The following is a 27,886-nucleotide window of genomic DNA, read 5'->3' on the forward strand; positions in this document are numbered from 1 at the left end:
TTTTACGTTTGCACGATTAAATTAAAAATTTTTATATCATGAGCTAAAAGTTACAAGAAAAAAAATTAGAGATTGAAAATGTAATGTAATATGTAATTGATCGTGTTTTTTAAAGTGTCATCGGTTGCAAGATGGACTGTTGATGATAATATGCACGCCGAAGTCGATATTAACGTATGATAAAACATTGAGTCAACAGTTACATTCGGGGAATACAGGAGATGGGCAGAACTGGCCAGATCAGATTAAATATCATGAATGTGTAAAGAAGCAAACGGGTTTGTATTGCTTCTTGGATGTACGTGTTGCCTTATGTGCACACATTTACATATTGCAACAGAATTTCAATTTTCATGGTAAAGTCAGCGTGTTGAAAAAAATGTTTATTATCCTCAAGCATATTTTAAATTATACAAATATGCAGTTTAACGGAAGAGCAAATTTTAAAGTAATTTTTCAAACACCAATTTTTATTCTAGTTTACATTTATATTATATTTTTGCACTGTATTATCGTTATTGTGAAGAATTGATAATAAACTATCGTTAAATCGAACAATGAAAATATGGAAAACAATTTATATTTAATGTATGGTGGATCTTCATAGTTGAGGTTTTAATATTTTTATCTATGAGATTAAGTAATTATTAGATATTTATATTTTGCACTACTGCTTTCAGTAATGCAAATGTTACCCGAGGGCTGATAAAACATGATACAAACATGATACAAATATGGGAGACGCGCAGGACGAAATTGCCACTAGGTGCATAAATTTTGCAACTGTCACTCGAAGTGTAAGTGAGTAAGTGAGCGTTTATGTGGGTTTGCGCGTGCGTGCGGTGTGAGTTTGTGGATAGGTGACCTGGCCAGAGGCTCGTGAGAAGAGAGCGATATATGTTGAAACTTGAGAGGATTTTCGGGCACCTAGGCGAGGTGCAGCCGCCGGTACGGCTGAAGTCGCGAGCGGCGCCGGCCTCGGCGATTGTGATGTGTGACGCACCGGTTAGTGTACCACTGGCCGTTGTACGTTGCGGCGGCGAGTCCATGTTCAGGATGCTGGGGATGTGGTTGCTGCGTCGATTCAGGCTGCCCTGTTGGTGCACCTGCATCTCGAGACCGCTTTTGCCGTAGTCCGGCAGAGTCGGGTCGATTAGGTATGTGCTCGCCGCTGTCTTGCGCCCTTCGTCCTACGGTTAAGCAGTTACAATAGGTAAAATAGAGAGGCTCGTTTGCTGCCCTTTATTTTTCTTTATTTTTATTTTTCTTTCTTTTTGTTTTTCATAATTTAATTGCGTATTGCCGAGTTGGCTGTTCCGTAACATTGTGGCGATTATAATTTGATATTTACTTGCAGAACTATCATGTTAATAATGCGTTTTCTCATTTAAGCATTTCAATGTTAGAAGACGGAGATAATTTTGTAGCATCTCACTGTAATTAGATAAAATATGTATTTCATTAGACTCAGTAATGTATTCCAGCTATTTTTTTTATCACCAGACTGTATTATCCAAAAAGTTTTTCTGCATGTATTAGATTGAAACAGTTCTGTTATTAGATATTTAAACTTGCAACTTAAGCAGAGCATATTTAATAATATTTTAAAGTGTATTGTTGTATATATTAAAAAAAAAAAATGTTTTTTAATATACCTATTCTTTACTGGAATAAGAAATCACTTAATATATCATATTATTTAAATGGTAATTCATTATATGAAGATAATCGAGAGATAAAATGTTTGTGCAAAACGAATAGCAATAAAACTTTTTCTTTTTATATTAAAAGTAATGAACGTCAAAAATATCCTGATACATTTTTAATTCAAATGTTTGAATTTTTTTTGAAAAAAATTTCAATAACTGAAATTCAAGAATTTTACAAATCAAATGCACCATTCTATTACTTCCATTAATATCACGGAACAAATTTTATGTTTTGATTAAAAATTTTTTTAAAGATACAATCTTAAGAAAAACTTCGGAAATATAAAATATTCACAAATGTTCGACAGCAGATAAAAATAAAATAGATTGGTATTATGTTAATATTACTTGTTCATCTAATTATCGATTGTATACATTATTCACATAATAATATATTGTAAGTAAAAATTTATATTGTTCTCCAGTACTACTGTATTGATATATTAATAACAACAATAACAACAACAACAACAACAATAATAATAATAATAATAATAATAATAATAATAATAATAATAATAATAATAATAATAATAATAATAATAACAATAATAATAATATGGTTCAATAGCATACTGGTTTTCAATTATCTCTATTAGTCATTTTAACAAGCAGCATATATCGACAGTATTAAATTTCATAAAATGTATTAACTACATTTGTATATTAAAATATTATTCCAAATGTAAGTGGCACTTATAATTTTCTTTCGGAATAGAATACTGTGACCAAATAGCAAAATGTTTTATAAAAGTGTTTCAATATGTAAGTAGGTAAACTAGAATATTAATACAAGTCTATAACATAAATGTTCTAATTCTATTTACAAATTTTATAAATTTTCGAAACTTTTTTTACAAATTTAAATACTATATTATATATTATTATTTTGTCAAATTGATACGTCAATTTGAATGTTCAATACAAATTATAAAATGTAATATTTTTACAAGAAAAAAGCAGTAAAGTGTTTAATCTGCTATAGTACATTAAAAAAATACTTTTATTTAATTTATGAAAATAATATAAATTGATAAGTTTTTTTATGCTTCAATATAGTATTTTTACATGTCTGTTATCAAAATTAGATAGAAAATTATAGAAAATTAAATAGAAAATTTGATATCAATTGTTATTTATTGATAATGTATAATGTTTTATTAATCATTGTAATTTTATATTTCAATAATAATTCTGATCAATGAATTGTAAAAAATATTTTAATTTTATAAAATCAACTAATTGTTATAATATCTATATATCTTCTTCAAATAGCATGGGGATTATTGATTAATTAAAGCTTATAATTATATAGCACTTTGATTAGTATTTCTCAAATTGCAGAATTGTAGAACAAGATTAATAATAATTTATCACTAATACATCGCTAATACTAATTTTAAATTCATATGCTTGATAAGCTAATTTAATTATGGTTCAGTATGTGATATAATTTAAAATTATTTGTTATTATTGCTACCTACCGAAAATAATATCAATTGTTATATATGATTTATGCGTGTTTATTATATTATAACATAATTTATATATATAATTTTACCATGCAAATTAATATTATCAACGAAAAATTTGTTTGTTTTTAATTAATAAATAAACTGCAAAATATTTTTCTCAATTATCAAACACAAGAATAATATAAATATTTGATGGATTTTTAGCATTTTTTTTAGTCAGTTTTTCGTTTTCAATATCTCAGGAACTATCATATAAAACAAACATAATTTTTTGTTGTTATTTAGAATAATAAGTATTTGTTCTAAAACTAACCCCCGGAGGATCTAAGCATTCGGATGAAAGAACATAGAAGTAAAATAAAAGTTTTCATTGGCAGAATAGAAGGAATGAATTCGAAAAGGACGAAATGAAATGAATTGCGGTTTGTAAGCACACTAATTTCATGGTAGAAATATAATTTTTAAAAGAAACAATAACGTGGGACGAAAATGAAAAGGGTTAACAGAACTCAAACCTACCCTCCGGAGTTACTTGTTACTTAGAACATATTGACTGATCGCACTGACCACGTAATCATTAGCGTCGAAATTTACGTCGCTCTTTTCGTCCGACACTGAGCTCAATTCGCCGGTCATTGTGTCGCCGTTCACCGTCGACGGTGCGTACATATCTGCTGTTTGCGACTTGTTTATTCCTATAAATAAGAGACAAAGTTATTATCAACATTCTTACTTACATACTTAATGACTGTATGGAGTCTAGGTTAAATATATTCGAACGCAACTCGTTACTTTTACTCTATGTGATCATGTTTTATTTATTTGGTCGGTAATTTTTTTATAAAATATTGTAAACGGCATGCACTTTTTTGTATTTTAAATATACTAATGTCGTTTGTTGGCTGAAATGAAATTAATCACTCAAATGCTCTTAGCTTACGAATAGAAATTATTTAAATACTAATCGAAAATGAGGGCTCGTGCTTGATAAGTTTTAAAGGTTATAAGTTTAAAAGCTTGATTATTATGTGATTTTGATATATCTAATATTGTATTTTTTTAACTTTCCTTATCTGATATTCGATTAGATTCAAATCTAAATTAGATTTAAAATTAAATAAAATGTACTTATACTAATATATTGGATTGTTTATGTTGCGCGTGTCTTTAATTAAAATTAATTTTATAAGTGAATAACAATAAGTTTTTTTTTTTTTAATATTCAACTTCAAATATGCTTGTTGATTAAATAAACTGTTAACGAAATTTATGCGTTACTTACATTTATCACATTAAAAACTATGATATCGTAATGTAGAAATTCACATATGAGATTATAAAAAATATATATACTTGGATGTATAATAAATGTTAATAAAAAAATAACTGCCGAATTAGAAAGTAAATAAATGATATAAATGATAAAATTAAGTTTTTTACTTATCGGGGAAGAAGTCAATATAATGATGGAAATTGAATCTACGTCTGGAAAATTATTAATACATCTAATTTATACATAAAAAAAAAGATTTTAATCATCATAGTTGTAAAATATGAGTTTAAAATAAAATGTAAATAGATTTTTTTTACAATTTATTTTATAATATAATTTTATTTAATTGCATGGAGTTGCCTTTTATTGTAAACAAAATCATATACTTTCAAATTTGATTGAATTTTATTACAAAAAAAGGAATATATTATATCGAAATAAAATGTATAAATATTTTTTATAGACGAACATTTTAATAAATGATTATTTCAAAATGTATTTGGCATGTAGTTGGAAAATTTTATACTTTATAAAATTATCGGAATATCTAATGGTTGTTTAATATTGTGTTTTTTTTATCATTGTTCAAAAAATTTCTTAGAGATAATGTTCTGGTACATAAAGAAATTAATAAATCAGTTCATTAATTTAAGTTTTAGATGAATAAAATAGTGGCTTTTAGCTAAAGAATTATATGTTTTATTGTATTTCGATAAATCAGTCATTAATTTATATAAAAAATACTACTTTATAATAAAATACTTTTCAATATTATGAAAATTTTAAAATGTACGCACAATACTTGTACTACTACTTGTAAAATAATTTCATATTGAATTGGATTCTCTTGGATTTCTTATTAGTACACTTGATTGCTAATACATTAAAAATCCATTAGAAATAATATTTTATTATTCTTATGTTTTGATTAGATATTTTGGTTTGATTGGATTGATAACCCGAAAGCCATAAGTATAATTCCCAAGTGTATATGACCTCTGTTTTGTTAATATTATATGATCAGACTTACGATCTTTGTTTTTCTTTCTCACGATATACCACAACATGATGAAGACATTAATAACAAAAAAGACGATCGAAGTAGCTGCTATCGTATAAATATACTTCATTGGATTCTCGCCCTTTTCCCTCAGGACGTCCGGTAGATTCTCGGCATTGTCGAGCCCTACACGTTTCGGGAAAAAGAAAATGGTGAAATTGTAAAATAATTACCAGCTCGCTGGGCCTTCTTTTTCGATACGAAGGCAGTATAGACTATGGGCGTGGCAATGAGGAGACAAGCACAGGCGGATACAGCGATGATTATTACGATGATGTAGGAGGAATTTATCTCGCTGACTATCAATTCGTTGGGCGGTCTCTCACCTGCAACCCAAGCAGAAATGCCCCCGTCACCCAATACGCCTAATGTGCTAAGATATGCATGCATGCAAGGAGTCGGGCTTTTTAATTCTTTATTGATCGTCGCTTGGGATTGTTAATTTTCAGTCAAAACGTATTTTCCTTTCTTTGATTTTCTTCAGTTTCGAAATTAACGAAGGTTTTTTTTATATTTATATTATCTTACGTGATAATGGTTTATGTTCGAAAGTAAATTTTCAATAATGATAATTTCGTATTTTTCTTTCGTAAATGCATTCGTTTGTTCAAGATTTTTTTTCTTCGTATTATTGTTTTCATCGCGTAAAAAAAGTTTGATACTTATTTTAATTAAATTTGTTCGATTTATATTTAGCAATAGATAATATACCAAATGATATTCAAATAAAATTACTAACATTTATATAATTATAATTAGTTTATCCGATAATTATGGACAGGCTTTGAATGAATAATTAGATTTTCTAGTTAACTAAACTATCATTGACGAATTCATCGATGCTTTTTTGATATATGAAAGTATTTAACAATTATACTTAATACATATTATTCTATGATATTCGTTGTTTTAATTATTTTATTTTCGAATTTTCGATATTTTATCTTGGAATTATTAATTCAAAATTTGTTTTCATTTATATAATTAACATAAATGTAATATATATTTCTAAAATCTTATATGCTATTTAAAATTTTATATGAGATTTTGAAATAGTTGTAAAACGATTGTCATGTAATATTCAAGGGTAGTTGCAAATATTTAGGAAATTAGTATATGCATGTTATAACAATTATATGAAGAGACGGTTGTCGACAATGATTAATAATAATTATTATTTGTTATGAATATTAATTTTATGAGTATAACATATAAATCTACATGTAACTATGTAAGTATGTATTTACGTGACTATGTAACTATGTAACTACGTAACTATGACTGTGTAACTATGCATTTATTACTAAGTAAGTATGTAACTATATAGATATTTTGGTATAACTACTACATTATGGCTAAATTCAATTTCAATATCACAAACTACAAAATTCTAAAATATTTATTACGAACTCTACGGTTATACAGAATAGTTAATAGAAGATTAAGAATGAAAACTTAAATTTTCTATTTGAAAATTTAGAGTTGGTATTTAAATGTAATAACTTTCACCAGTTTAGTATAAAATGTATATTGAAACTTGGCTATAAAAAAAGTGATATGTGAAAGAAATGTCACGTGAACAATGAAAAATATTAATAATTTCTACTATGGCCAATTATAAATAATTTACGAAAATTCAATATTAATTTTTTGATAAAAATAAAGTGAAAGAAATAAAACTTTCTAGTCATAAAATTGAAAATAAAAACTATTTAACAACAAAGAGAAAAAGAAAACTCTAAATCGTCGGTTAAAATTATTTGTAAATTTTTTTTTCTTTTATCTTATTTATCAATGAAATTTTAGTTTAAACTATATTCTGAAATATTTATCTATAGATTTATATATAAGGAAGAATTTAGGGATAAGACAACTATAAAAATAAAAAATTGCGAACAAGAAAGAAATATTCTTACGCTAAAGTAGTCTAGTGTATAAAGAGAATTGCATACTGCGCGTATGAGAAAAATCCGTTGATCGCAAAAGGGCCCCGTTTATTTGAATACAGGTGGCTTATTATTTTCCAGAGCGAATACCAGCTCGAAAGCACTTCCCAGCCGACTTAAGCATACATCCATCAACCCGCAAATACCGCTGCACAGCCATTAGCAACCAAAGACAGAAAGGGAGACTTACGTAGCGTCTGAACTCTGAGGTGATCCGGCAGAAATGGGCTCTCACCCTTGGAGTTCTTGGCCCTTATGCTGAATAGGTAATTTGTGCCGACTGCTAGATGCTCAACGACGGCCCGGTAATTGCCGGGTGAGACATCCACGTATCGATAGTTCGCTCCGTCCTCTTCGGCTTCGCGCCATCTTATCTGGTGTGAGGTGGGCAGGCCGCCGTCAAAGCCACGCTTCCATGCGAGACTGACGCTGTCGTGGGTGACGTTCAGAGCTTCGAGATCGCTGGGCTCGTCCGGGGGTGACGTCACATCCAGACCAATCGTCTCGGTAGCCTGGCCCATGTACGAGCCGTAGTCCAATTGGCCCACATGATAGACAATGAGGACGGACTGCGAGTTCAACTCCGATAACTGTACAAAAATGTTTAGAACTTTTAAGCCCTCAGTCTTTCAGTTTTCAATCGAAGCCTTATTTGGATAATTTCTACTACGATTGTTATGTAATTTATGTAATCGATCACCTATATAGCTAAATAAATGATTTTATATGCAATTGCATATGCCAACAATTTTGCAGAATTAATGAATATCTAAGCGTGTTATACAAGAAGGTAATGCGAAGGGAGCGTTAGTCTTGAAAGTACGTGCTGATTTTTAAAGTGAAAAGTTTAAATAAGATTAGAGAGGTATGTTCCTTACGTTCGTGTATGTGATGCCGTATTTATAATCGGTCACATTTGGTAGTATGATTTTTCCGTTGAATACCCATGTGAAATGTGGTAATGGTGATCCCCGTGATTTGCAAAAAAGTTTCGCATTCGCACCATTATTTACAGCCACTTTTTTTGTCAGTGGAGTATTAATCATTTCTGGTTTAACTGTAAAATGAAATGAATTTATGATACTTTCATGTATGTTACAATAGACATACTGCTATTTGGAAAAATAAAAAAACTTCACAGGCATAAAAATTTTGTATATCTCGTAGACATTTTTATTAATTATTTTTATTGCTTTTCATCAAATGTAAAATGGAAATTTTCAAATGAACAGTCCAATTTTACGGAAATGCTATTGAAAGGAAAAAAACCATGCAGTCTTTAATATTATGACTATGATTATTTTTATCACTGAATAATGAATAGTGATAATTGTAAAAATTACGGCCGTATTAGATATTTTTACCCTCCCATCATATATCTAGAGAGGACATTCATTTCATAACTTTGAGAAATATTTTTGATATCTATTAGAAAGCTTTTATAATCAACATTAATCATTACGGTATTAAACATTTATTGTTAGTGGAACAGCGTTGAAAAATCGTTGCTAATTAAGAAAAATAAAAAATGAAGTTGTTAAATAAGATATTATATACGTACAATTAGTGATAAAAAGTATAGGTTCCGAAGTAACGTTGCTAATGCCATTATTAACATTGCATCTGTATTCGCCGACGTCGTTGTGATTCGGATTCTTAATCCTCAAATACGATGTTTTATTGGAGAAGTACGTGCTGTAATGGTCGTCGAGATCAGCAATGTTTGTGCTCTGCTTATACCAGGTTATATATTCAGTGCCAATCGGCGAGCCCTCGACTTCGCAGAAGAGTTTTGCCTCGATGCCCGTCGGATAAATTACACCCGATGTTGATGTGCGAATTATAGCCGCTGGATCTGTCGTATGTAGCAGTAGGTTTGAGAATATTGTTTTTTCGTTGTTCTATTTTTTGTTCTTTTCGATAATTCTTAGGAAAACTAGATCTGCTAATTTTATTCGAGGATAATAATTATGAGCAAATTGAGGAAATCCGTAGAAGCGGATTTTTGCGAATTTAGTTAAAAATTGAAGTATGGTTAAAGTTTGAAATTCAACTTGGCTAGCATACTTAGATGTATATTTAAATGAACGCGCACACTGGGTTATATATATATATATATATATTGGCTTACGCATATATATATAATATATATGTAGTCAAGGGCCATCTTATGTTATAAACTTTGAGGTAATTTATTTGAACTTTTTTACCGCTTAAGAGGCTCAAATTGTTACTATAAATTTATCTTTGCTCATACTTTGTCTTATAATCTTCTTTAAAGAAGTTGTTCTTTCAGGGATTTTCATAATTATGATTGGAAAAATTACCTGTCCCAGTCTCTGAATATTCATAATAGTTTTAACAAAATTTTGAAAATAAATATTGCATAACAATTAGCATATCTTTTTCCTCTGGTTAAATTTTATCGAGAGAGAAAATTTCATGAATAAGGCTTTAAAGTGCATTCTGTATAGTTTTAATGTATAACATTCCATCTTAATTAAAAAAAAAAAAAAAAAAAAAAAAAAAACCAAACAGAAAATCCGAAAAATAAAGCAAAAAAAAAACAAATGACTAATATGTGAATAGAAATATTTCCGAACTAAAATAAGCAATTGTGAGTTGATATTAGTATTTAGATAATGATGAATGTTCGTAAAATAATAATTTATTTTAATCAATTTATTTTGAGGTATTAATCAATTATAAAAAATATGCATAAGAATTATTTTTTTACTTCTATTAAATGAAAAAAGAGTAATTTGTTTGGGAAATAATATTTCAAAATTATATTTGACAAATTTTATGAATATTCACCATTAGTTTTTACATTTTGAAAAATAATTTTATGAAAAAGGGTATACTTCATTTTCTTTCTCAAGGATTATTGTGTTTTAGTATGATGTTTATACAAAGTAAAAGTTGTGCAGGTTTGAAAAAGTGAAATTTCCGGTTTGGCATAGCCCACCCGACCTTATAAAATCTTCGAATATGATAAGTGTTAGCTGATTTGGTTAGTTTAGTTGCAAAAACACAATTAAATACCGTGAAAGGATATTATTATTATTATTATTATTATTATTATTATTATTCATTTAATTTTTGACTTTTTAAAGGAAAATAATTTTATTCGATATAGTTGTGTTTGCTTAAAATTCGTGGTAATTGCCGAATTTTACCAAAACGGTGCATGCACTATGTCCAACTGAAGAGGATTCTCGAGTGCGAGTCTATTTTATTTAATCATATTTTGTTCGTCAGAATTATAAGCAAGAAAAGCACGTGTAATGAGTTGCTTTATCTTTTAAAACTCACGAGTGACAGAATACATTCCAAAACGCAATTATCCGGAATCCTCTTGCGGTGAACGTGTGACTGTAGAGTAAAGGATGAAACAAGGGATGGGGGAGGGGGGGGGGCAGGAATAAAGAATTATTCACGAGATCCAACCCAAAAGTGAGAAACAAAATAACACACTCTGAGAAATAAATGAAATTGTGTAGATACCTATCGCACATAAATTGGGAATCAAGCGTCTTAATTGAGGCTTACATTGAACGGTCAAATTCAACTGATAAAATGTCGTGCCCTCGTCGTTCATAGCTTCACAGATGTAAGTGCCAGCGTCGTGCCTCTCGAGTCGCGTAATATTGAGGGTCGAGCCGCGTGCCATTATGCGCGCACCCGCGGCGCCGCTGCTCAACGGCAGTCCATCCCTCGACCAAGTGTACGTGATGGCGGCTGGGTTCGCCCGGGCAACGACCAAGGCGATGAACGGCTCGCCCTCCATGCCCACCAGTTGACTCGGATCGAGGTTCTCGAATACGGGCTTGTCTACGAACAGCCCCAGGAGTTAGTGTTCCTTGCCCATGAAGTGCCAATAAGTATCAAGTTAGTCTTGCTCGGCCCAACGACCATTGGTGCTCACAGTGATCGCTTCGTAATTTGCTTTTCTCGATTCAGTCATTTCCATTTTTATCGCGGTTTCGCGTGCTCTACTAGGTGAACGAGAGAAATGCGAGTCCAACGACTACGTTAATCTTTATTACACGCGTTTTCAACATTACTCTGTCATGATTTTTCAATAAACCCTCTGTCATTTATAAAGATTAATTTTATCGCCTCTATTAAGAAAAATGCAAGACAAGTAAATCAATATTTATTATGGCCGATGGAATTAGCAAATAAGCAACTTGCAAGTACCAGCCGAATCGATATAATATCATAAGACTTTAATATCTAAGACTTTAATATGTACATCTTTTAGCGCATTTAATGGAATTTTAATGGTTTTTTTGTTGTTGTTGTTGTTGTTGTTGTTGTTGTTGTTGTTGTTGTTGTTCTTACCCTCGTCGATATGAGAAATTAACAAAATTCTATCGACATCACCTAGTCTACATAATTTATCTTCCAGATACCAATATTCAATATGTTGTACCATTTCAAATTATCTTTTTACAAAAAAGTAACATTAAATATATTCTTATTATAGATAAATATCAATCGATTGACTGTCAATGTTATCAATTTGTTGCATATAAGGATAGAAGATGTTAATACGAGCTATTCACTCGTAATCGCATATGAATAATCGTAAATAAGTATAAGGACACGTAGGAAAACGCATGCGAATATTACTTACAGAGAATATTGAGCGTCGTAGTATCGTGCACACTCCTGTCTATCTCTGGATTCTTTGCCTGGCAAGTGTATTCCTCGCCGTTCATGTCCTCGGTAAGATCGAGGACGAGCTCGACCATTGATATGTAGCCGCCGTAGAGGCCGTCCTTTGTGCTGTTCGTCGTCCCGATTACGGGGCTGCCTGACTTCCACCAGGACATTTCTGCCGCCGGATTACTACTCGTCGATTCACACACAAGGCGTCCACTTTCACCTGCTCGAAATGCCGCTGGATGGCTGCTTAGTTTCACCATCTCCGGCAGGACTGTGCGAAGGATCGTGATTAATATTTTTTATATTTTCTCTCGTTTCTCTTTATTTTTATTCCTTTATTATAAAGTCAAAAGATAATGGGCGGACGATGCACGCTGATAGAATATTTTTTCTTAACACTTGAATTGTTGATATATAATATTTATCAACGATATATGGATTATAATTATTGATTAGAAATTCCTCAGGCTAAAGATTGAGTTACATTTACATAACAAATGTAGTTAAAATGCATCCATGCACCTACGCCGGTCTTATTTTTCAACTCTTAATATTATTTGATCGTAAAGTCTTTATAATAAAGTTGAGCTTATTAGCTTATCAATATTTCACGTTTTTAAAATAATTAAATATTCATAAGCTATTGTTTTAGCGAAATATTGCGAACCAGGCAGTTGCGATAATTAAGCACTTCGAGGGAAAGTGTCGTTTAATTTAATCCTTTGAGTGAAAAGCATCGGAGGGACTAAATTACTTACAGTAAACATTAAGATTGACAGTCTGTACGAGAGGTATTTGGGTGGCAGAATTGCTAGCTTCGCAGCGTATGTTGGCTTTATTATCGGAGGCGTTGACTAGGAGGGCTAATTCGCTTGTGACCGCGTGATCACGTGGCCTTGTTGTGCTTGTCATCTGTTTAAGTAATTAAAAACAAACATAGATTTAATACTCTGCGAGAATTTAATATTATCATTGTTTTTTTTTTCTTCTTTATTTCTTTTTTTTTACCAATTTGTATAATCGAGGAGTCAACTATTTATCACGGTATCGATACAAAGCTTTCTTGCCATTTATTTGTTGAGAATTATTCGATTGAGCGCCTTGTGTTTTTAACAAGCTTGGCTCAAAAGATTTCAAACTTCCAAAATTACTTGATAAACTAGAAACATGTGGAAATATAACTTTTTCGAGAAATAAAATCCTTTTTGCATATTAAATTTACTCACGAGCGAATATCAACATTTATGATAGAACTACAAGAATAAGACAATGTATCATGAATGATTATGAAATGTCGTTAGATAACTAAATGCTTGCATCAATTTATAAAAGATTATAAATATACATACATCTATATATATATATATATATATATATATATATATATATTAATTTACCCCATTTGGAAATTTTTTTAATTAATTTTATCGATTCTTATATTTTTATGGAGGAAATAAATCTATCTTAAATTATGTCAAAGTAATTAAATTATTAAAATTTTGTAGGTAAAATTTTCAAGGAACATATTTAAAATTATAAGATTTTTAATCCATTAGCTATATTTCAGTCTCATAAAAATTTCAACGAATTTGACTAAAGATTAACTATTTAACTATTACAAACTAGATAACTATTTCAAATTTTCTATATAATTTTAACTATAAACTAATATGCTAGTAATTATCGTGGATAAGTATTTCATTTATTTAATAAATATTACTAATAAAATCGAAAATATGAAATATGCTTTTTTTAATCCAGCTTTAACAAAGCACGTTTTACGAAAAATTAACATATACATCTTATTTATGAAATTCATTTTTACTTAATAATGTTGAATTTACAAGATCGGAAATATTTTGTTATTTATTTGTTTAATTAAACATATAGGTTGATTTGGCAATTTATTAAACAATATAAATTTCAAATATGATTATGACACATACAATAAAAAATACAGAATAAAACTTTAATTACGAATTAACTATTTGTAGTTTAATAACAAATGATTCATTTTTATCTGTACCATATCAGGTAATTCAAATACTCGATATATTATTTCGACGAACGTAGTTGAATTAAAAAAATCATATTATGCTCTTTGCTCCTCTATTTCTTAACATAATCAATTAATAGATGGATATAGAGAGTGCATAAGTAGGATATGACAAGCCGATCAATTACCTTTTTACGTACCTTATTGTCGTTCTTATACCATGTTATGGTTGCCGGAGGATTGCCAGAAATTGCGGTGCATGAAAGTTTCAGAATTGTCCTTGCGACGATATTAGTGCCCTGCTCATAGCCAGAAATTTCCAAACTAGATGGTGGATCTGGATGACAATGTTTGATAAAAATTAATTACTCTGTTCTCTAATAATCTGTTGTATTCTTTAATCGTTGCTTTTTGTTTTAAAATTAGCAAAAATCATTTATGTCATAGATACAGCAATACAATCGCTTTAGTCCGTAATATCCAATTAATGAAATAAATCATATTTAAATATTTGAATGGATTTGAGAATACAAATAATTAACTTATTTTCATGTATTAGATAATAAGATTTTTAGTGTGTAAATGTAGTAAATACAGTTTAATGTAATTTATCCATTGATAATTATGTGTTATTTATCTTTTAAACTAGTTAATTAATAATTTATCAAAAATAGAAGAAACGTGTACTAAACAAATATTAAATAAAAAATTTAATAATTTAAATTTAAACATGGAATTTGAATAATTTAAACTTAATTTTGAAATATCAATGCTACGGCAATATGAAAGTATTAGTCGTGCTACATATGTTTGATATAGATTAGTGTTAGCATTATAATAGTATGTATAAATTTTTCGGTCTTCAAGGCTAGAGCAGCATCCCTTGAAAGAATGTCCAAGAAACCTCGTTTATCAAACTAATGGTTCATTTACTTTTATTTTCCCTTTTACAAAATCCAACAGAAAATACTGAAAAGTAACTCACAAATAACATTTATCGTGTGGGTACCAACGATAGTCTCGGAAAGTTTGACATTGAGAGCATGACAAACAACAACCGCACGCTGGGCCATTTTGTTAATGTGAAAGGTGATGTTAGAGGTGGTAATTGAGCCACCTTGAGATGCCGGTATTGTTTTTGAGCTGCTATTGATTTTGTGATTGTCAACTACCCATTTGATTTCCGAGGATGGATTTGAGATGTCGGTCGTGCAGGTAATTGTCACCTGTTCCTCGGCCTTCGCTTCAGTTGGTCCGGTTAGCTGGACACTATTCGGAGAAACTGTAACATTATTCGTTTAAATTCATTACACACTTTATCAAAAAATGATTTTTTTTTTCATGCGCAATTTATTTGCATTTTCTAATTTCTACTGTGTTTAAGATATTAAGATTCATCCTATGACTCGCTATAATTTTAATTTAATAACAATTTTGTAATCTCAGTTAAAGTATATTATAAATTCTCAGTTCAATAATATAAAAATTGAAATATAAGGAATCTACAGTTGATAATTGTTTTCAATAACGTATTTCAGAATTATGTATTTATATGTAATTTTATTAATATCATTATATTTTTTTATATTTATATCAAAATGTTTATCGAATATTTTCAATATTTAAATTTGATTATTACATATTATAAATTAAGTTGCAGTTATTTTCATTGTAATTATACAACGGAGTACATAAGGTTATAAAAAATAAAAATAATTCAAGGCTGTTGCAATTAATACTTTAATATAGTAGTATGGTGCTTATAGCGATAATTTTTATTAGGATACAGATTAAATTTCATTTTGACAGAAGAATTTCTTATTTGTAAAAGTGTACCAAATGTACTTTACAAAAAAAAAAAAAAACGGTTTTTAAGAAAGACGTATTATTTCATTAGTATAGATAAAAAGTAACATTTTGGTTGAGATAGAAACTACGTGCTTCTAAGTAGTTACTACTGTTATTCTATATAGTTTTAAAGAAATAAAGATTTCATTCATTTCTCGTAATCTTGTGAAAGAAGAGTAAGTACTGATTTGAAATTTTTAAATAAGTTCGTTCGATGAATTAAAAAAAAATTTAATATTTATAAATCCTGATTGATTTATAATTTCTGAATGTTGGCATTAGCCTTCACAAAATTATGAAAATAACAGATTCAGATTTCATGAGAATTAAACAAATGTACTTACACAAGACGCTCAGGTCGACATGGGTTGTGAGGGGCGTGACGCTCATGACATTCGTCACCTTACATTCGAATCTAGCCTTGTCGTCGCTTGCCTGTGCGATAAACGAGTGCACGTTCTTGGATATGCGACCTTCGGTAGTGTACACTGAGTGGACGACCTCGCCGTTCCTGTACCAGACGACCTGGGCCGGTGGATTGCCTCCCCTTGATTTGCACGTGAGCTCGACTTGCTGACCCCGACGGAGCGTTTCACCCTCGACGTAGCCTTCGATGTAGGGAGCGCCAGGTGGATCTGCAGACAGATGTGCAAGTGGTCGTTAGCCCCTATGTGTCGGCCCTGGCGATTATTCTTACGAGTACTTTTGTTCGGATTAATCGCGAACAGTAGCCAGCCAGTGGCTAGACATGTACGATCAAACAATTCTATTAAGACTTTCAATTAATTATGTCGTGAAGAATATCGATGATACGAATTTTGTCGATAGTTAAAAATATTCTGAAGGATTTCATTTCAACGATATTGTTATTAGGGATTCAGTCTGCAGACTTTTATTGAGATATTTATGCATTAATCCATTTCGGTCCAAATACACTTAATTTTTAATAATATTTTCACTTAATATGGTTGAGTAAAAAGGAATATTTAATTATTTTATGAAAGAGTATATTGTTTTCGTTAAAAATTATCATTAGCCACTCAAATATTTTTTTAATAATAAATCTATTAAATTCATATACTCTTAAAGTTGATGATTTGTTACAGAAAATAATTTATTCTTTAAAATTTGTTCCAATAATGAAGTCTTATTGATATATCATGTTATTGTAAATATCATGAGTTTAGAATAATTGTCAACTACTTACATTATATAAATATTAACTTTTTATTAATGATATCTTTTATAAATTAGTCAACTAATAAAAAAAGTTACATTTCAAGTGATTTCTATTAAAAACATAATATATAAATTTTTTTTTTTTAAACAACTTTCGAAGCATTTAATGATTATATAAATAGTGAAAAATGAAATAAAATTTTCATTGATTGCTGTTATATATTTTTATGTTCGTACATTTTTATTGGTAAGTGCAAGTTCCTTAAGAACTTGATTTTACTGTCAAATACTTTTGGCCAAACTTTTGTTGACTTTTACGTGAGTACTATTTCTTTCCTTTCTTCTGCTTTATTTCTCTTTGCCGTTTTCCTCGAATATCTCATTTTACAAATACGTTCATCGACGCGAATGAATCTGTGAATCTTACATCGAATGATTTTCTCCTCTTATTTTGGAATGAGGTGAAATCAATCAGTTGCTGGAGCTGACGTTGTGTAACTGAGCTTTTATTTGTTTTAGGTTTTAGTGTACGTGAGAAAGGCAAATTTTAGAAAGTTTACTCGACGAAGTTATAAATTCTCGCAGTCTTCTCACTTTGTTTACTCTTCTTATTTATGGTTCTATCATCCCTAATACTGCGCGTGATTTAGTGATTTTATAAAGAACATTTCATCAAGTAGAATAAAAATCGTTTACTCAGTAAAAATAAGCTTCTTTGTAAAATATGATTTTAATATATTTTAATTTTTTCTCATCAAAGATTGGAATATTTGTCTTATTAAAATATAAGCAAGTTATTTCAGTGGCGGCTTAGTAATGGGCAATATTATTATTATGAAAAATATTTGCAATTTTATTAATTAATTAATAAGTGTACATAAGTATATAATATTTTTACTTACTTTATAATTATATTTAATAACAGTGTTGTCATTAATTTATTTAAGAAAGGTTATTGTATGTAATATAAAAAACGTTAAATACATACATACAATTTATTTATTTCTTTTATTTTATTCTGAGGCACTGATGATTTAGAAGCTTTAATAACGTAAGCTAAAAATATAGCTATTAGCTGAACACATTTTATAAAACTTTAATTTAATAAAAGTAAACGGCTTTGAGTAATGTCGGTCACAAAGTTAATTATCATATCAGCACTTATCAAAAAGTGCGGTCGCGTCAGCTCCTTGGCTAAGTTAAGTCATCTCGTAGATGGATTTTAATTTTAATAATATATTATTAAACTTAATTTTTGTCATAACACAATATTAAACATAAAAATTGTACTTTATTAATAAAAATGAAATTATTTTTTAAATGTTTATTAAATTTATTATTGTATATCATTACTGCCTTTTATAAATAGCCTTTATTGTCATTTACAAAGCCGTATTGTTATTTGAGCAAACTATTAAATTCTTATCTAGTGAAATAGTTCAAATTTCAGTTTTATTTTCATTCATATTTAATGGATGACAAACATTTGAATTCAAAATATATATATTTTTGTCAAGATAAATAAATAATATTTTATCATGTCGTATTTGTTTTTGAACTAAACACGAATAATTTATAAAATCCCATCTTAATATTCTTATTAATAATTATTTATTATTATTATTATTATTATTATTATTATTATTATTATTATTATTATTATTATTATTATTTTTATATTTATTTATTAATTTATATTATTTATTTATATACGAAGGCAAATCTTAAAAGTACGTGGTAAAGAAGTGAAACTAAAATTAGTTAATGAATTGAATTTTTTAATCTAGAGTATTATTTATTTACATGTTTAGGGAAGTTACTGTGTCATCATTCGAGAAATTTCATGTAAAACATGCTCGAATTCCATCCAATTTGATAAAGCCATGCGAATTCACTCGAGGTCTTATTTACCCGAGAAATTATGCTCGGTATACTTACAGAAGACAGAGAGTTGAGCACTTGCGCGCATCGGCTTCTCTATCGGTATTGCCGGATGTTTGGCTTCGCATGTGTAGCTCATCTCATCATCATCGGGCGTTGAGGTTATGTTGATCGACCCATGAGTATCGAATTTCTCCAGTTTCCCGTCTTTATGATCTGGTGTCTTTAGAACTTCTTTATCTGGAAAAGGAATGGAATAGTTCTCCTGGTTATTGATACATATGTTTAAAATTTAAGAATCGCTATATTTTATTCTATATGAATATGATTATATAGTATCATGTATGGTGCATTATACAATTATTTATATACTGTGCAAAATTATTGAATTGAATAAGCTAATTCTAACTGTTTTATGAATTATTGTCCCTTTATTGCTTGATTTGAAATTGCAGTATTTTTAAAAATGTGGAGTATTTTTCATCAATTGAAAATTGAGTATATTTTATGATAACTTTTGTATAAATAAATATACACTGTTTTTGGTAAATATATTTTATTTATATGACTGGCATATTTTGCCATTACTAAATAAACTTGGGAAAAGTGGAAAATGATTTTATTTTTTAGTACTTGAATTGCGCAACGAACTTGACATTAAAGTTTAAAGTCGCAAGTAGAGGGCGAGGCTCGTAGCAGTGAGCTTGTACACCTTTGGACTCTTAATTTCCTTCGCACTCGGCATAAATTGACCCTTTAGGTCGGTATATTTTTCGCATCGTCTGCCGAGAAAAGTTTCTCTCTATGGACTCGGGGCGAAAACAGTTGTATTGTCGTGGCCATGGCCACTTAAATCCTGAGCTAAAAGCTACCCCGGAGGCACGGGAGCTTTTAGTTTCGGCTCGTTTACACGTACCCATGTGCAAGCTTTCTCGCTGTTTCTCGCACTATATTTCTTGCCTCGAGCATCACGCAACTTTTAAAAAATATTCTTTATACTTTGCTCTTTTTTATTGTTGCAAGCAGTAGTCTATGGCGAAAAATGTCATGCGCAAATTTTTAGATACAACGTCGTTGCTTTTTATAGATTTTTTGACATTTAAAGAAATTTTTTTAACAATGCTAGCTTTGCTTCTTTTAAAATTAAGGAAAACGTCATTAGAGACAAACTATTTATACTTTTGTAGCATTTTTGTGAACATTTTAGAGTAACTAAACAATTTTAAATGATTGTTTCTTGATCTGTATGTTGGTATTTTTACAAATATCTATTGGAATCAAATGGGAAAATAAATAAATAGTATTTTCAAATAGTTTGATATACATTTGTAAACTATTTATACGAAATTCAAATTTAAAATAAATGAACAAAATTTGTTTAGCTTAACTTTATTTATATAATATAGAAATTATTGATTCACAAAATTCCAAGTATTTATTTAATTAAATAATATTTAATTAAAAATGTAACATTATTGAACACACATAATGTTAAATCGTTAATTAGGAGTATACGAATATAAGCAATTTTTTCTTCATTATTATAAACAAAATTTATTACTAAACATATATTTTAATCTTCCATTAATTCGATTATTATCTTAAATTTATTTAGAAAAATAGGTATTGGAAAAAAAGAAGTGCTCAAACTTTGTTTTAAATTGGCTAAACTTTTTTCGAAATTTTAAAAAACTTTTTATATAAATCAATATTTGAAATTTCATACTGCATAAAGAAAGGATCGAATATTTTAAATTTTTCTAATTTTAAATAAAATGTGAGTCATTGGTTCAATAGTCTTACTCGAGTCGTTTATTACACTCCATTTTATTTTTACTATATCAGGCTCCTTTAAGCTACGTTGGGAAATATTTAATATAAGTCTGTTTCATTTAATTTATATTAAAATTTTTAACAAAATGATTTCATATATTTTTTATGATGACTATTGATCTAAGATACGGTAAGATATATAAACTCTTTTTTAAAAATTTCTTTGTTAAACAAAGAATTGAAAACTGAATATAGTGCAGTTAGAAAAATCCTGTGAAAAATGATATATTATTTAAAAGTTAAAATGATTTTATACATAAAAAAATGTTCTAAATTCTAAATTTTAGATTGTATAAAATAAAACTTAAAATTAATCCAATATATTAATATTTCAAATCAAGGGATTTCATTAATATAATAGTTTTCAAGCTGAATTTAATATTTACAATTTTACAATTTTCAATGTTGTAATAAGTACGTTGTAATATGAAAGATGAAAATTTAATTATAAAAAAAGAAATAGTTTAAACTTGGTTTAAAATCATTAATGGTCATTACAGAAATTTTCAGTTTTATTTGAAAAGTATGATTTAAACTCGTGGCGCCAACATTAAAAATGTTAAATAGAAATTCATAATAAAAACGTGAAAGAGTTAGGTAAATGGAATGGGTGTTATTTCACTCAAATCAGATTTCTATACATTTACTGGTATTTACAAATAAACTGCGCTTTGACTTTGGATAGAACATTTGATTAATATTTGATTATTGAAACGGTTAATAATTTATTAAATTAATTACAATTAATTAAATTTAGATATATCGGTAAATATAAGTTGTGATGATTTTCCGAAAAAAAAATGATAATTTTTTTTTCACAATTATTATGATGCACTTTCAATAAATCACATAATATTATAGTGCAAGGCATTGAATCTATAATTGAAATTTTAAATCTGTCTGTACTGAAATAAAATTTTGATACAATTGTTTCTTTCGTAATAATTTTTTTAATGGAACCTTATTATAGATAAAATAATATACACAAGCCAAGGCTTCAATTATATTGTTATTTAATGTATTGTCATACAATAAAACAATACGAGTCTTACAGGCTTAGTTTTTGAATACACATATATAAACACACATTTTGAACAGGAAAGAACAAAAATTGATGTTGATTGGTCAGCTTGTAATATGATAGAAGCGGAGAAATATCGAGACTCTCCAAAACTGAGCGAAGCTATAAGCTACGAGCGATAAAAGTAGATAAAAAAGAAGTAAATGAAGGAGAGCCAGGGGTGAAAAAGGCCTATGTACTTTTTCTTCGTATTTTTGGTCAATTGCTTGCTACATAACTCTGGCGCGTTTCCAACTTTCCGAAATCAACGACACACCATTTCTCGTTGCCTTTATCCTCCCTTCGCTTGCTGCCGCTACTTTTCTGCTGCGGTTAACGTCGTTACGGAAGCCAGAGGCTTTTGCATTTTCCAACGGAATCACTTCTATCTGTCTGCCTATCTGTTTTTCTCTCTTTCTTTTATGTCACTCTTTTCTGTCTCTCTAGCACGTTTCAATACCAAAAAAGGTTTTACTACTAATTTATTCAAAGATTATAGTTTCGGAGCTTTCACGATTTTAGAACAATTACTTTGTGCATTTGTCCATAAGTCAAATATTTATGATTTAGTATATGTTCGAGATTCTCTGAATCTCGCGAAGGTTATCAGTTGGGGAAAAATTCTAGCGTCTATCATTTCAAGAAAAATATTGAATTTCGGAAAGCGGAATAAATGACTTTTGTTGTTAGCTAGCAAGAACGCGGCTAGACTGTTTATGCGAGAACATTTCGAGAGTGTCAGATATACATAAACAATCGAGTAGAAAAACATTTCCTAAATTTCATTGTAACTTGGGTGAGGGGTGAGCCGCCCAATTGAAGGCGCAGCCGTCAGAGACACTTTTTTGATGTAGTAATTGTAAATGCTTTATTTCTTCAGGAGTAGGAAAAAAGTCTTGCATGCTGAGTCATGTCTCCCAAAAGCGGCGTCCTCTGATTGGAAACAAAGGGAAGGGATTTCAAGTTGATATCAGGTTCAGTGAATTATTTACGAAGGAAAAACACAAAATTCAAACACTCGCGCTAAAATCGCAACGAAAGAAGTAACATCTGAGAAATAACAGCTGAGTCCGAAGAAAGCTTAGTCAGTAATCTTCGTAATAGAAAAGTGCGATTCCTCTAGTAGCCAGTCCGAGCCCAAGGAGATCTTAACCTACGCGACGCGAGGACCCTGCGTCGCCCCTTCAGTTCCATTCCGTGTTGAGCCTAACTTTTAATAGAAGCCGTTTGTAGCTAAGCGCATGAAGCAGTAGCAGATTCACCACGTGGCACTACTCGAAGAAGTGGTAAGAGTGTTACACTTACAAGAGTCTTACCTCTCCTTTCTCAGGGTAACCTACCATCAAGGGCACCACGTGACGTGGATCAGGAACCTTACAACCTCCTACCTCCAATCGAAGTGCACACTAACGTCATGTGCCAATCGCCACAGAGCAACAAAGGTTCATCTATAACTTCATCAACAATAATCATCCCTATATTTGGAAAGTAGACGGAATAAACAGCAATAAAAAACAGATGTGTTAAATATTGAATCAATGCACTAACCATTTCACTTGTATGTATAATTTTAGGGTACTTTTTATCAACAGGTTATACTTATACCCTGTAAAATTTTAAATTATTTAATTACTATATAGTATTAGATTTTGAACATAATTATTCATTTTAATTAAGTTTAAAATTTTCTTGAAATTTACGAGTTAGGATTCGTTCCTTTTATGGCGATGAAAATGCATCTATCTGTATCTAATAAAATTTATATATGGGAATTTCGAGGATATCTGTAAATATGAATTAGAATTTCAAATATAAAAATACATTATCAGAGACGACTTATATATTAAAAAGTTAAAAAATGCGTTGTTACGGGAACAAATTAGTATTTCAGCTAATTCTAGGAATGATAAATAATTCTGAGTAATTGTCCTCTTATAATATATGGTACTTATATAAATTACCAGCAGTTTTTCTAGCATTGTTTATTATAAAAAGATCATTGTTATTCAGTATATGTAATAATACAATGATATATAATAATATATTGACGAACACGTAAGTTTTTATGAAATAAATTTAAATAAAAAAAGGTAGTTAGGAATTTAATTATATACTAACTTGTGCAATGAATTTTTATTGTTTTATTAAAATAATAAAAATAAAAAAAAAATCATATAGAAGTTTATACTATACATATAAACGAAAATATAATTAAAATGGATTTATAACTAAGAAGGTAGTGTATATTAAAGTTATTTTATATGTTTGAAATTTAAGATTAACTTACATTGGTTAAACTAAAGATTCTAGATTCTGGATATTATGTATATCATCCAATTACATATCAATACATAAAATCCAAATAAGCTGATAAATAAAAATCACAGATATTAAATTTGTTAAGAATGTACAATATTATTTTAAAGCATTTAATAAAATAATAGTACATAATCTGATGGAGATGGAATTTTGATATAAATAAATTATTGTGAGCATAATTCTGTACATAAATTTGATATACAAAATTTTTCAGAAATAAATAACGCATTAAGTAAAAGTTTTAGTTTACTTAATAATTTGTATTAGTATGAATTAATATTAAATAAATTATTAAGGAGAATATAACATTACAGTAAGTTTTGAATATAAATTATAAATAATTGCTTATATTTATAATAAAGTGGCTAGAACAAAGAAATTAATTTACAAAATATGTTGTAGTTATGTTATTATAGTAGCGAAAATTTTTTAATGAAAAATTAAAACTCAACACGAACTATTTATAATTTTTAAGAAACGTTGAATTTAATTAAAATATTTATAAAAATATAATTGTAATACAATTGCTTTTTGTCACTTTATTAATGAATTGAATTATATTACAATAAAACTATATTCTCTTTCTTTTTATGCAGTTTGAGAATCCAATATTATTTAAACTAGAAAGAAAATTGATTTTAGTAAAATTTCAGTTATTATATTACAACGGAAATAATAAAATAGCATCTAATAATTAAATCACTACAATTTTATTCAATAAACTTTTGTATTAAAAATAATGATTTTTTGACAAACATAAGTATAAATTAATATTTAAGTTTTTTGTGATGAATTAATACTTTATAATTAATAATAGTACATTTATTTTTAAAATATTATAGAAAATATTGTACTAGGGAATAAATATAAAAAATAAATAGCAGAGCGAAGTTATATTATAGAAAAATACCATTAGAAGAAGATAAGAACATAATATTAAATTGGATAGACGAGCAAAGCGGTTTTGTATTTTAGATGAATTTCACATGAAATAAAAAAGAAAAGTATTTTTATATTTATTATATGATGAAGCTTAGAAATTTTAATATTATTTCAAGGAAATCAATAGTCAATCAATAAATAAAAATCAATCAATAAAAGAAACTAAAGTAAATTCACAAGTTTAATTTTTATATTTAATTATAATTTGAATTTGAGAAATGGAAAGAGTATCTTTGCTTGAAATTTAGAATTGTACTAACTATTTTGAATGAATTTTGGAAAGATTTATAATTATTGTAAATAAATGTCAAGATGATCGATATTTTAACTTTTAATATAAATTTACAATTATGTAAAAGCATAATTCTACAGATTGGTGCCAAATTCTTTTTTGAAGAGAGCAATAGAATATTTCATAATTTGTAAGAGTTAAATTTTCAAAATGTTAGATTTTATTTTATTTCTAGAATTAGCTTTAAAAATGAATTTTGAATTTCGATACACATGGAAATGAAATATAATGTAAATTTTTCTTCAATATAAATATTACATACACATCAAAAATAAATATTATTTGAATGAATATGTAATATTAAATGAGAATATGTGTTAGAGTAATGTGGAGAGAAGGACAAATGTGAGATATGAAGAGAAAAAGAGAACAAAATCTGGACATTGTAATATTTTCCTAAGATTAAATTTCCGTCAAGTAATAACACTTAAAAAATAACGTGAACAGTATATTGTTAATGACAAGTTTGAGCTACTTTTACGCAGGCAGTTAAAGGTCTGTGATATTTCAACTTTTTTTAAGCGGGTATAGAGTTTAAATCTTTTAGGATACATTTTTGGTAAACTTATTATATAATTGGAGCATATTGTTTTAGCGTTATAGTAAATTTTTTACAGATTATTATGTTGTTTTATAGTATTAGGTATAATTTTATATTATAATAATATCGTGTTAAAGAATAGTTTATGAAATATAGGAATAGGAATGTAATTTCGTTGTAAATTCATTCAAATAAATCTGTTGTAATAAGTTATTTTTTATGATTAAAATTTTATAATACAATTTCTCAGAATAATACAATTATTAAAAAATTGGGTTTGATATTCAGTTTTGAATTTTTTATACGATTTTCATTAAAATTCATGTTTGAAAATGTGCTTTAAAATGGATAAAATTATAAATAAATTTTATTTAAAAATAAAGGATTGCCTTTATAAATAAATAAAAACTCTTTTTATGTAATCAAAATTAAAACAAAATTTCATAACATTTTTTTAAAAACCTATATATGTTGCATTATAGTACAACAAAAGTCGATATATTTTATCAGTATTTTTGATTTGTCATAAATAATTAATGCAAGTAAACCAATTAGCGTTTTATAATATATTAAAATTTTTAACAAATAATACTCAATCATACGAAATTATAAGGATTTGTAACAATTTATAAGAATTTATAATATTAAAAGAATTTTTTAGAATTATTCAATAAATAATAAGTTCATTTGGAGCTCTGGTACACATTTTGTGGAATATAAAACATTCGAGGCATTCAAGTATATATTTTATTATTTTAAAATTTGTTCAAATTGAATTACATTTAGTTTCAATTTTATCGTGTAATCAGTTAGAGCTTTAATATTATTCACTTTAAAGACTGAAAGTATATTAAATAAAAATTTATAAAAATAATATTTTGGGTATTCGCTATAAATATAATCGTTATTTTGCAATTTAATTCATATAAAGTAAAATTATTTTGTTAAATTAAAATGAAAATGAAACAAAAAAAAAAAACAAATGAAATTGACAGTTTTTATATATTGTTTAAATTCATTTATCAATTATATGTAATATTAGTAACGAAAATGTTTTCATTTATTGAATATAAACTTGTAATGAACTAATTACTATAGGAAGATTTGAAAATATGTCAATATTCACAGGCAGACCCACGCACACGAGCGCAACTATATGTGCACGCATACCAAAAAGTAGGGTATTTAATAGCCATACCAAAAGAAAATGTTTCATTAGTTAAGTTCGTTATTTGTAAGAGTTTTCAGTAAATTGAAAGTAAATTGAATAATCATTAACTATTTGGAAATGATTATTCGTAATTATTGTCTTTAGTGCAGCAAAGTTTAGAACGTAACAATTGTGAAGACAATTAATATATATGTATGATTCTTATTAAGGTATTATGCAACTTTAAGGTGAAATGACTTACATTTAAACATTATAAAAAAATCGTCATACTGCACAGCTCAAGGTTTGATTAAATTTAATTTATTGGAGCTTGCAAGGAATGTTAATTAAAAAAAATTAAGAATTTAAACGTTCGACAAAAAGCCTTCGACCAGAGCTTTTATCTGAAATTAAATTTACTTAACGTATTTTAGTGAAAAGTTCGAATGAAATATCGTTTCATGAATTTAATACTGACCGTCAGCGATCGGGACGGACGTGACATGGATATCGCCACCTTTGATCTGCACATTACCACGGTACCACACAATTGTTGCTGCAGGCTTGGCCATTCGCACAGTGCACTCTAGCTTTAGTGACTCGTTCTGCTTGATCTCGATTTTCGACCGACGCCGATGACTGGTAATTTCCACCGACTGGGGTGGTGCTGCAATCACAAGGGAAATAATGCGCGATTAATTGACTTAC

At 28.4% G+C, this 27,886-nt stretch overlaps 1 protein-coding gene across 1 annotated transcript in view; it reads right to left on the reverse strand.

Moving 5' to 3' along the window:
* Positions 1-27,886, reverse strand: part of sns (sticks and stones) — a 118,186-nt gene that overhangs the window by 2,443 nt on the left and 87,857 nt on the right. The window contains exons 3-16 of the mRNA XM_011495633.1: positions 27,657-27,845; positions 19,099-19,281; positions 16,326-16,616; positions 15,119-15,415; positions 14,334-14,470; positions 12,896-13,049; positions 12,106-12,408; positions 11,016-11,297; positions 9,025-9,318; positions 8,342-8,520; positions 7,654-8,053; positions 5,691-5,843; positions 3,752-3,879; positions 1,004-1,190 (exon numbers count right to left, since the gene is read on the reverse strand). Coding sequence (XP_011493935.1) covers positions 1,004-1,190; positions 3,752-3,879; positions 5,691-5,843; positions 7,654-8,053; positions 8,342-8,520; positions 9,025-9,318; positions 11,016-11,297; positions 12,106-12,408; positions 12,896-13,049; positions 14,334-14,470; positions 15,119-15,415; positions 16,326-16,616; positions 19,099-19,281; positions 27,657-27,845 — 3,177 coding nt within the window. The remainder of the gene's footprint in view (positions 1-1,003; positions 1,191-3,751; positions 3,880-5,690; positions 5,844-7,653; positions 8,054-8,341; positions 8,521-9,024; positions 9,319-11,015; positions 11,298-12,105; positions 12,409-12,895; positions 13,050-14,333; positions 14,471-15,118; positions 15,416-16,325; positions 16,617-19,098; positions 19,282-27,656; positions 27,846-27,886) is intronic.

This window comes from Ceratosolen solmsi, unplaced genomic scaffold, assembly GCF_000503995.2.
Source record: "Ceratosolen solmsi marchali unplaced genomic scaffold, CerSol_1.0 scaffold11, whole genome shotgun sequence".
Classification (NCBI taxonomy): Eukaryota; Metazoa; Arthropoda; class Insecta; order Hymenoptera; family Agaonidae; genus Ceratosolen; species Ceratosolen solmsi.